The 12123-nt window shown below is 42.0% G+C and overlaps 1 protein-coding gene across 3 annotated transcripts in view; it reads left to right on the plus strand.

Annotated features, from left to right (window-relative positions):
- Window positions 1-10937, plus strand: part of LOC120064270 (nck-associated protein 1) — a 70862-nt gene extending 59925 nt beyond the window's left edge. For 2 of the 3 annotated variants that reach the window (XM_039014715.1, XM_039014717.1), the window contains exons 24-31: window positions 2279-2372; window positions 2646-2728; window positions 4107-4187; window positions 4401-4494; window positions 7306-7422; window positions 7849-7958; window positions 9474-9563; window positions 10737-10937. In XM_039014715.1, coding sequence (XP_038870643.1) covers window positions 2279-2372; window positions 2646-2728; window positions 4107-4187; window positions 4401-4494; window positions 7306-7422; window positions 7849-7958; window positions 9474-9563; window positions 10737-10853 — 786 coding nt within the window. In that variant the 3' untranslated portion in view covers window positions 10854-10937. The remainder of the gene's footprint in view (window positions 1-2278; window positions 2373-2645; window positions 2729-4106; window positions 4188-4400; window positions 4495-7305; window positions 7423-7848; window positions 7959-9473; window positions 9564-10736) is intronic. The other variant, XM_039014716.1, reaches the window with a different exon arrangement.
- The last annotated feature ends 1186 nt before the right edge of the window (window positions 10938-12123 follow it).

Raw genomic sequence — 12123 nt, forward strand, 5'->3', positions numbered from 1 at the left:
TTGCAAACTGTAGTCTGGCTTTTTTATGGCGGTTTTGGAGCAGTGGCTTCTTCCTTGCTGAGCGGCCTTTCAGGTTATGTCGATATAGGACTCATTTTAATGTGGATATAGATACTTTTGTACCTGTTTCCTCCAGCATCTTCACAAGGTCGTTTTACTGTGCTGTTCTGGGATTGATTTGCCCTTTTCGGCACCAAAGTACATTCATCTCTAGGAGACAGAACGCGTCTCCTTCCTGAGCGGTATGACGGCTGCGTGGTCCCATGGTGTTTATACTTGCGTACTATTGTTTGTACAGATGAATGTGGTACCTTCAGGCGTTTGGAAATTGCTCCCAAGGATGACCCAGACTTGTGGAGGTCTACAATTTTTTTCTGAGGTCTTGGTTGATTGCTTTTGATTTTCCCATGATGTCAAGCAAAGAGGCACTGAGTTTGATGGTAGGCCTTGAAATACATCCACAGGTAGATCTCCAATTGACTCAAATGATGTCAATTAGCCTATCAGAAGCTTCTAAAGCAATGACATCATTTTCTGGAATTTTCCAAGCTGTTTAAAGGCAGAGTCAACTTAGTGTATGTAAACTTCTGACCCACTGGAATTGTAATACAGTAAATTATAAGTTAAATAATATATCTGTAAACAATTGTTGTAAAAATGACTTGTGTCATGCACAAAGTAGATCTTGAAGTCGGAAGTTTACATACACCTTAGCCAAATACATATAAACTCAGTTTTTCACAATTCCTGACATTTACGCCTAGTAAAAATTCCCTGTCTTCGGTCAGTTAGGATTACCACTTTATTTGAAGAATGTGAAATGTCAGAATAATAGTAGAGAGAGTGATTTTTTCCCCCAGCTTTTATTTCTTTCATCACATTCCCAGTGGGTCAAAAGTTTACATACGCTCAGTTAGTATTTGGTAGCATTGCCTTTAAATTGTTTAACTTGGGTCAAACGTTTCGGGTAGCCTTCCACAAGCTTCCCACAATAAGTTGAGTGAATTTTGGCCCATTCCTCCTGACAGAGCTGGTGTAACTGAGTCAGGTTTGTAGGCCTCCGTGTTCACTGAACAGCTATTTTCAGGTCTCCAAAGATGCTCGATTGGGTTTAAGTCCGGGCTCTGGCTGGGCTACTCAAGGACATTCAGAGACTTGTCCTGAAGCCACTCCTGCATTGTTTTGGCTGTGTGCTTGGGGTCATTGTCCTGCTGAAAGGTGAACCTTCATCCCAGTCTGAGGTCCTGAGCACTCTGGAGCAGGTTTTCATCAAGGATATCTCTGTACTTTGCTCCGTTCATCTTTCCCTCGATCCTGACTAGTTTCCCAGTCCCTGCCACTGAAAAACATCCCCACAGCATGATGCTGCCATCAGCATGTTTCACCGTAGGGATGGTGCCAGGTTTCCTCCTGACGTGACGCTTGGTATTCAGGCCAAAGGGCTCAATCTTGGTTTCATCACACCAGAGAATCTTGTTTCTCATGGTCTTGAGAGTCCTTTAGGTGCCTTTTGGCAAACTCCAAGCGAACTGTCATGTGCTTTTTACTGAGGAATGGCTTCCGTCTGGCCGCTCTACCATAACGGCCTGATTGGTGGAGTGCTGCAGAGATGGTTGTCCTTCTGGAAGGTTCTCCCATCTCCACAGAAGAACTCTGGAGCTCTGTTAGAGTGACCATCGGGTTCTTGGTCACCTCCCTGACCAAGGCTCTTCTCCCCTGATTGCTCAGTTTGTGTGGCCACTGTGTTTTTGGGGACCTTCAAGGCTGCAGTTTCTTTTTGGTACCCTTCCCCAGATCTGTGCCTCGACACAGTCCTTTCTCGGATCTCTATGTACAATTCCTTCGACCTCATGGCTTGGTTTTTCCTCTGACATGCACTGTCAACTGTGGGACCTTATATAGACAGGTGTGTGCCTTTGCAAATCATGTCCAATCAATTGAATTTACAACAGGTGGACTCCAATCAAGTAGAAACATCTCAAGGATGATCAATTGAAACAGGATGCACCTGAGCTCAATTTCGAGTCTCATAGCAAAGGGTTTGAATTTACTTAGGTAAATAAAGTATTTCTGTAGTTTTTTTTTTTATACATTTGCAAAAAATTCTAAACTTGTTTTCGCTTTGTTATTATGGGGTATTGTGTGTAGATTGATGAGGAAAAAAGTTAATTTAATAAATTTTATATCCCTATTTCTCTTCCTTCCTCTTTCCCTCTCACTTTCCCTCACATTCCTACTCCTCTCCCTGTCTCCCTCAACTTATTCTTCTCCTCTTCAGAAACTGGTGGTGGACAACGTTGAGGTTTTGACCCAGATGAGGACCAGCTTTGACAAGCCTGGAGAAATGGCTGCTCTGTTCAAGAAGCTCTCATGTGGGTAGTCTGTCTGTATTTCTACTGGCCTGGTCAGTCTTGCTGTGCTAGACAGACACTAGGCTCAGTGCTGCCAAGGGCCAAATAAGCAACAGATACATGATACATTCTCCCATTAAATAAAACTGTTATGCGTACGGACCTTTGATTGTGGCTGCTGAAGGTTAAAAGTGACATAACATAACATCTAAATCTTATTTGCATACCAGTAAAATGACTAGAGACATGTCCGTTGTCTGTGAGGCTCACATGTTTTTTGTCTTGGTGTTATAGCAGTCGACAGTGTTCTGAAACGGATGACCATCATCGGCGTTATCCTCTCATTCCGATCACTGGCTCAGGAGGCACTCCGAGATGTAAGTCGGCTCTTTAAACCCCCTAAAAGTCTAAGCCTTTGGGGGGTTCTACTAAGCTAACATGGAATAGTTTTAAGATGGTCATACCACAGATCATTTAGTTATTTGATTTTGAAATGTAGGACCCCTGTAGCAATATAAAAAATATATATTATAATGATAATAATACTGCTATAGCTCATAGAAACACATTCATGAATGGCAAAACAGAGAGTAAAAAAAGATATCATAACGAATAAAGTTTTAAAGTGTCTGTCCTATATCTAGGAGATATACAAAAGCTCAGATTTTTACAAAAGCCCCTTTTTTGGTACGGTACCAAACTACTTCCATTCATTTCTTTTTACCGGTACAAGGTTACCTTCAGATGAGTCCTGTGACACTTGTGGGGGTCGTAGAGCAAAACGGGGAACACCATCTTGTTTGTGAGAATCTCCCCTTTCCATGTGGAGTCATATTAGTTTGTAGCCCAAACAGTTCAGAAGCTACAGACAGTAGTTGGCACATTGGCGGTACCGACTTCAGACGTGTCCCATGGGCAGTGGTGTAAAGTACTTAAGTAAAAATACTTTTAAGTACTACTTAAGTAGTTTTTTGGGGTATCTGTAATTTACTTTACTATTTATATTTTTGACAACTTTTACTTGTACTCCACTACATTCATAAAGAAAATAATGTACTTTTTGCTCCTTACATTTTACCTGACACCCAAAAGTACTCGTTACATTTTTTTATGCTTAGCAGGACAGGAAAATTGTCTAATTCATGCACTGATTAAGAGAACGTCCTTGGTCATCCCTACTGCCTCTGATCTGGCAGACTCACTAAACACAAATGCTTCGTTTGTAAATTATGTCTGAGTGTTGAACTGTGACCCTGGCTATCCGTAAATTTAAAAAAAACAAGACAATTTGCTTTGGTTTGCTTAATTTAAGACATTTTAAATGATTTATACTTTTACTTTTGATACTTAAGTACATTTAAAATGGGGTACTTTTGAAATTTGGGTACTTTTTCCACCACTGCCTTTGGGGCTTGTGGAGGTCTTAGAACAAAACGGAAAACACATTGTGTTCGTTTGAGGCTGACATCGGTGGATGCAGTGGATTACATCGCAGCCCTATGATATCTCTAGCTTAAACAGACAGATTTGTATGGAGATTATTTCATTATGTTAATTATATTGACGCAAGGGTGCATCAATCAACTCTAGGGGGTTAACTTTCACCCACTTAATTGGCATCATATACACAATAGAGTACACAATTATCTTGAGTTGTCTAAAGCTGGTTTCTCATATTTCATCCTGTGCTGAAGTTAGTTAAATCAAATATTTCTGGCTTAGTATTGAGGTAACACATTATCTTCTTGTCAACAGGTGTTGTCGTGCCACATCCCATTCCTGGTGAGCTCAGTGGAGGACTTCAAGGATCACATTCCCAGAGAGACCGACATGAAGGTGAGAGACACAGTAGGACCTTTAAATGATGCTTCATGATGTCAAGGTTGTGGGTTCAGTTCCCACAAGGATCACATACACTGTACTGTAAATTGCTTTGGATTAAAGCATCTGCCAAGTGGCATTTATTATTCATATTATTAATATGATATATAAATGGCTGTTGTGTTTGAAGCAGACTGACTCTCTGATGTCCTGTATGTTGATCATCAGGTGGCCATGAATGTCTATGAGCTGTCCTCTGCAGCAGGCCTGCCCTGTGAGATAGACCCTGCCTTAGTGGTGGCCCTCTCCTCCCAGAAGTCAGGTAAGATAGGACGCGCCATACACTGCTGCATAACACAGCTGATACATGGAAGTCCATTTCTCTGTACGCACCATTGTTGAGGACGTCTCTATGATTGTGTATTCGATGAAATTATTGTTGAATAATGACTAACTGTAACAAGAACACATGTGAACTAGTTTGCTGCACATCTTGGATTTAGTCAATCAGCCATTTACAATTTACATTTTGAATGAATGGATATGTTTAGTTGTTGAGCTGAAATGATGATGGCTATCATATGCCTCATAGCCTGAGTTACATGTCCACACACTGTGTATAGGGATGACTGATTCGCTGTTGAAATCTCAGAGTTTGAAAATAAATCTGTTAATAATAGCAAAGGAAGAGAGAGTTGGACAAGCATTAGAACTACATTCCCTGTTGTAGTCATGTATCAAACCAATGTTTTCATAAATTAAAAAGAAATACATGTCCTGTCAATTTTTCATAATCGCAACAGATACGCCAGGCTTTGTTTAGGTAATGTTTTAACACCCCAGCACCCCTGAGGGACGTGTTACTTAACAGGACATGTTGATGCTTATACACACTGGTATTAGTTTGTCAAGTCATGTAGCCTGCAGCCATATCCACAAAGTGCTGTCCATTCCATATGTGCGTCCCTTCACTTTTTCCACATTTTGTTACGTTACAGCCTTATTCTAAAATGTATTAAATAAAAAAGTCCTCATCAATCTACACACAATACCCCATAATGACAGGTTTTTAGAAATGTTTGCAAAATTATATATCTACAACTTGATTGGAGTCCACCTGTGGTAAATTCAATTGATTGGACATGATTTGGAAAGGCACACACCTGTCTAAATAAGGTCCCACAGTTGACAGTGCATGTCAGAGCAAAAACCAAGACACGAGGTTGAAGGAATTGTCCGTAGAGCTCCGAGATAGGATTGTGTCGAGGCACAGATCTGGGGAAGGGTTCCAAAAAATATCTTAAGCATTAAAGGTCCCGAAGGACACAGTGGCCTCCATCATTCTCAAATGGAAGAAGTTTGGAACCACCACGACTCTTCCTCGAGCTGGCCGACCAGCCAAACTGAGCAATCGGTGGAGAAGGGCCTTGGTCAGGGACCAGACCAAGAACCCGATGGTCACACTGACAGAGCTCCAGAGTTCCTCTGTGGAGATGGGAGAACCTTCCAGAAGGACAACCATCGCTGCAGCATTCCACCAATCAGGCCTTTATGGTAGAGCGGCCAGACGGAAGCCACTCCTCAGTAAAAGGCACATGACAGACTGCTTGGAGTTTGCCTAAAGACACCTAAAGGACTCTCAGACCATGAGAAAGAAGATTCTCTGTTCTGATGAAACCAAGATCCTGAATGCCAAGTGTCACGCCTGGAGGAAACCTGGCACCATCCTTACGGTGAAGCATGGTGGTGGCAGCATCATGCTGTGGGGATGTTTTTCAGTGGCAGGGACTGGGAAATTAGTCAGGATCGAGGGAAAGATGAACGGAGCAAAGTACAGAGAGATCTTTGATGAAAACCTGCTCCAGAGAACTCAGGCCCTCAAACTGGGGCGAAGGTTCACCTTCCAACAGGACAATGACCCTAAGCACACAGCCAAGACAACGCAGGGGTGACTTCGGGACAAGTCTCTGAATGTCCTTGAGTGGCCCAGCCAGAGCCCGGAATTGAACCCGATCAAACATCTCTGGAGTGACCTGAAAATAGCTGTGCAGCGACGCTCCCCATCCAACCTGACAGAGCTTGAGAAGATCTGCAGAGAAGAATGGGAGAAACTCTCCAAATACAGGTGTGCCAAGCTTGTAGCGTCATACCCAAGAAGACGTGAGGCTTTAATAGCTGCCAAAGGTGCTTCAACAAAGTACTAAGTAAACGGTCAGAATACTTATGTAAATGTCTAATTTCAGTTTAGTTTTGAGTTTTTTATTACAAAAATATCTAAACCTGTTTTTGCTTTGTCATTATGGGGTATTGTTTGTAGATTGAGGGGAAAATAGCTATTTAATCGATTTTAGAATTAGGCTGTAATTTAACAAAATGTGGAAAAAGTCAAGGGGTCTTAATACTTTCCGAATGCACTCTATGTCCCAAATGTTACCCTATTCCCAGAGATTCCTCTGTTTGCATCCCAAATGGCACCCTATCCCCTGTATAGGTGTCTGATCAAAAGTAGTGCACTATATAGGGAATAGGGTGCCATTTGGGACGAAGCCACTGGCTCTCCTCAAGTTCCCAGCCTCTCTCTGTTGCTCTAAGGAAAATACTCAATAACATTGCTTTAACTCTGTCAGAGCCATTAAGAGCCCTGCAGGCCTTTTGGCCAGCGAAGATATTTCTATTATGCCCCTGCTGCTCTTATACAAACCTCTGTTTAATATCAAAATAGTTATCAACCCTCAACTTCATCTCCTAGGATGCAAATGGCACTCTTTTCACTATGTAGTGCACTACTTTTGACCAGGGCCCATAGGGAGACCCATAAGGTTCTGGTCAAAAGTAGTGCAATATAGGATGCCATTTGGGAGGCACTCCTACCCCATGTTGGTTCCACATAGTTGAATCATCTCCCAGTGTTGTCCTGTTAATATAAATTACAGTTAATTACGGAGCCTTATTGCAGTTTGTCTTGGCTAGAGGGTCTTCGTGTTCAGATAATATCCAAATTGGATCCCCCCGATTTCCCCCAAACTGCTATTTTTATATATATTTTTCTCTGTCATGATGCCAAGATAAAGGCGTGCTGTTAAGCTGTCATGGTGATGGTTTGTTAACAGACATTTCCCTTCTTTGGTAACAGAGAACATCAGTCCTGAGGAGGAGTACAAGATAGCGTGCCTGCTGATGGTCTTTGTGGCAGTCTCTATGCCCACCTTGGCAAGCAACGTCATGTCCCAGTATAGCCCTGCTATTGAAGGTACCTGTTTTTAGATACATGAAGTAAATGTTCTATGTACATTTTAAGTCTATTTGTTGTTATACTTATTGATATGGTTCCTTCATAATAGTCCTTGTTAACAGTGCTGTGACACAACCACAAATGAGAACATTGTGCAATATTTAGATTCTAACTAATGGCTGAGTCTTTAAAGGAAATTAAGTTCATGTATATATAATTTGATATACAGAAGAATATACATAACTGTCTTATGATTTATCTTGTTTGATATTGTACATTTAATTGTCTTAAGGACATTTTATGTTCATTTGTTGTTACATGTATATGGACTGATGTGGTTTAGTCTCAAGTTAACATTGTAGAAAGATATAGTAGATAGTTTTACCCACAGTGTTTAAAGATAGTCGAGACACTAATATCTACTTGTCTGTCATCCTTTCACAGGTCACTGCAACAACATCCACTGTCTGGCTAAAGCTATTAACCAGATCGCTGCAGCTTTATTCACCATCCACAAGGGCAGCATCGAGGACCGCCTCAAAGAGTTCCTCGCAGTACGTTTTATAGTAATAGCCCATTTGGTTTATACCACACTTCTCTCCACCCTTTCTTATTATTTATTATAAGCAGCTCTCTTCTTTCATCTGTTTTCTATTTAATCTCTCTGGTGGGTTATTCAAAATGCTAGCGAGTGTATGCTAAATGGCACACTTCCCTATATAGTGCACTTCTTTTGGGCCCTGGAATAGGGTGCTATTTGGGACAGAGCCAAGGTCGTGTAAGAATTTATTACACACAGCGTGGGAGGAGGCAGGATATTTATTTTATTTCATTTTTTATTTTCATGACCGGGATTGATAAACATTAATGTTCCATAAACCTTCTGCGATTCTAAATCATTTTTTATTTTAATATCTGAAATGAGTTTTCCTGGATGCCGGGGCTTTTTCTGCATCGCTTCGGAGGAGGGTACAGCACACCACCAACCTTGTTTTCCCCTCTGTGTTTCCATTGGAATTATTCCTCATAAAATGTTGTCTCTTACTTTGTATTGCGCTCCAATATTGTATTACTACAACCGTGTTAAAATATGTAATGCTGTCTCCAGTCTGATACCATGTGAGATGCAGCCCAAGCCCCGTCCTCTTTGAAACCCTGCAGTGTTTAGTTAAAATCCAAGAGGCAAGGTTAGAGTGGTAGACTTTAAATGTCTGGTAACATTGTGCTTTAAATGTCTGGTAACATTGTGCTTTAAATGTCTGGTAACATTGTGCTTTAAATGTCTGGTAACATTGTGCTTTAAATGTCTGGTAACATTGTGCTTTAAATGTCTAGTAACATTGTGCTTTAAATGTCTGGTAACATTGTGCTTTAAATGTCTGGTAACATTGTGCTTTAAATGTCTAGTAACATTGTGCTTTAAATGTCTAGTAACATTGTGCTTTAAATGTCTAGTAACATTGTGCTTTAAATGTCTAGTAACATTGTGCTTTAAATGTCTAGTAACATTGTGCTTTAAATGTCTAGTAACATTGTGCTTTAAATGTCTAGTAACATTGTGCTTTAAATGTCTAGTAACATTGTGCTTTAAATGTCTAGTAACATTGTGAAACTGATAGAAGAGACACAAGTGCTTCTATACATTTGGGACCGGTTTCCGCAGACACAGATAAATCTTACAGGACAAAAAGTTTGAGTTTGCTGTTTAGTTCAGAAATAGGATTAATCTGTGTCTGGGAAACCGGCCCTCGGTGTGAGAGTTGTTTTCTCCGGTGCAGCTTGGTGACTTGTAGAAACATTGTGAAAAGACACCATGCTTCTTTCAGTGTTAAACTTTACATTTGACATTTGAGTCGTTTAGAAGACAATCTTATCCAGAGTGACTTACAGGAGCAATTAGGGTTAAGTGCCTTGCTCAAGGGAACATGGACATTTTGGCTACTGGCACAACACTCTTAACCGCTAGGCTATCTGCCGCCCCATTTTTAAGTTGTTCTTAAAGCTTCTAGTTTACCATTCTTCTACACAGTCAGTTGAAACTGATTTAAACTGTTCTCTCTCCCGTGCAGCTTGCCTCCTCCAGTTTGCTGAAGATCGGCCAGGAGACTGACAAAACCACAACAAGGAACAGAGAATCTGTCTACTTGCTCCTGGATATGGTGAGTCACATACTGTATGAATGAGTCCCAAATGGCATCCTATTCCCTATATAGTGCACTATATATAGGGCCCTATAGGCCATGGTCAAAAGTAGTGCAGTATATAGGGAATAGGGTGCCATTTGGGATGCAGATTAATGTTCTATTTTAACCCTTTATTTAACCAGGAAGTCTTGTTTAGGTCAGAAGAAATGTTTCTCAAAGGAGACCTGGGAAATTCATTTAGGAGAGAGTCCTATACTAAAAATTGATGATACTATATCAAACCGAATGACTAAGAGTTGCAGATTAATAAAGTTAGGCTTACTATAAATAAGGATTACAATAGTCCAAGTAGATTGGAGTTTTACTGTATACTGTAGCACTTGAACTTTGAACTTGACATGCATTATGACTAAGCTAGCCATCATCTAATACATTGTCACATCATCTAATTATCATCTAGCCATCACCTACCTAACACATGTAATATACCAGTTGGTTCCAAGGTCAACATTCTCACTAGCATTGGCCAGCCCAAAGTAGAAAGAAAAGGAAGAGAATCGCATAACCTCTTTCTACTGGAAAATGAACAGAGCACTATTTTCCTTGGAAAATGAACAGAGCACTATTTTCCTTGGAAAATGAACAGAGCACTATTTTCTTTCTGACTGTATCGAAAATTACATATGCAGTCATGCATACACATGTATGGTCTTTTGATCAGAGATGCTTACTCATTGGTCTGTGGGATTTGCTTTCCTTTGAAGAATAATCTACAGGAGGGAGGTTGTTGAATAGAAAGACAACTGTAATGGAAAGAAGGAAGAATCAGCCACAGTCTTTATCCTGCAGTGGACCTGGCATAGGATAGAACACACACACGGAGGCACGCACACACACTCACACACACACCCTTCTGCCTTATCCATTGGGATACTCTGCCCCGATAACATAGAGAACAAGGCAAGATCACAAAAGTGTGATTAAACTTAATCTGCATCCCAAATGGCACCCTATTCCCTATATAGCACACTACTTTTGACCAGAGCCGTATGTGGGCCCTGGTCAAAAGTTGTGCACTTATATAGGGAATAGGGAATAATGCCATTTGGGATGAATTCTATGTGTAACTTTGTTCTCAGTGTTTATTTTGGGTTGTATCCTTATCCATCCATGTGTTTTCTCTACCAGATTGTGCAGGAGTCCCCATTCCTGACCATGGACCTTCTGGAGTCCTGCTTCCCCTATGTGCTACTCCGTAACGCATACCACGCCGTCTACAAGCAGAGTGTGCCTTCCTCAACCTGAAAGCCCTGAGAGGAGGTGAAAAGAGGAGGAGGAGGAGGAGAGGCTAGAGAGGAGGAGGAGGAGAGGCTAGAGAGGAGGAGGAGGAGAGGCTAGAGAGGAGGAGGAGGAGGAGAGGCTAGAGAGGAGGAGGAGAGGCTAGAGAGGAGGAGGAGAGGCTAGAGAGGAGGAGGAGGAGGAGAGGCTAGAGAGGAGGAGGAGGAGGAGAGGCTAGAGAGGAGGAGGAGGAGAGGCTAGAGAGGAGGAGGAGGAGAGGCTAGAGAGGAGGAGGAGGAGAGGCTAGAGAGGAGGAGGAGGAGGAGAGGCTAGAGAGGAGGAGGAGAGGCTAGAGAGGAGGAGGAGAGGCTAGAGAGGAGGAGGAAGAGGAGGAGAGGCTAGAGAGGAGGAGGAAGAGGAGGAGAGGCTAGAGAGGAGGAGAGGCTAGAGAGGAGGAGGAAGAGAAGGAGAGGCTAGAGAGGAGGAGGGGAGGCTAGAGAGGAGGAGGGGAGGCTAGAGAGGAGGAGGAGGAGAGGCTAGAGAGGAGGAGAGGCTAGCGAGAGAGGCAGGGAGGCTGGAGAGAGAGAGAGAAAGGCAGGGAGGCTAGCGAGAGAGAGAGAGAGAAAGGCAGGAAGGCTAGCGAGAGAGAGAAAGGCAGGAAGGCTAGCGAGAGAGAGAAAGGCAGGGAGGCTAGCGAGAGAGAGAGAGAGGCAGGGAGGCTAGCGAGAGAGAGAGAGAGGCAGGGAGGCTAGCGAGAGAGAGAGAGAGGCAGGGAGGCTAGAGAGAGAGAGGCAGGGAGGCTAGAGAGAGAGAGGCAGGGAGGCTAGCGGAGAGAGAGAGAGAGAGAGAGAAAGGCAGGTGGGGACGCTCCCTGCCTAGCGAGAGAAAGCGGTTTTGTCTGGAGCCTTAGCATGCAGAGAGTGAAGAAGACAACACCAGGGGCCTTATGTATCAAGCTTCTCAGAGTAGGAGTGCTAATTTGAGATCAGTTTTGATTTTATATTTTATTTGGATCCCACTGCTAATCTCTTCCTGGAGTCCAAACAGGAAACAAAACAACAAATGGAATACATAATATACATAACACTACAGAATACACTACATAATACAATGCTTAATACAATACTTAATACAATGCAGAATACACTACATAATACAATACTTAATACAATGCAGAATACACTACATAATACAATACTTAATACAATGCAGAATATAATACAAAATATATAAAAATGTCTGTCTCTTCACAGTCCCCGTTGTGCCGTAAGGTGTTCTTTTATCCATTTGTTTTAAT

The sequence above is a fragment of the Salvelinus namaycush genome, chromosome 19, assembly GCF_016432855.1.
Source record: "Salvelinus namaycush isolate Seneca chromosome 19, SaNama_1.0, whole genome shotgun sequence".
Taxonomy (NCBI): domain Eukaryota; kingdom Metazoa; phylum Chordata; class Actinopteri; order Salmoniformes; family Salmonidae; genus Salvelinus; species Salvelinus namaycush.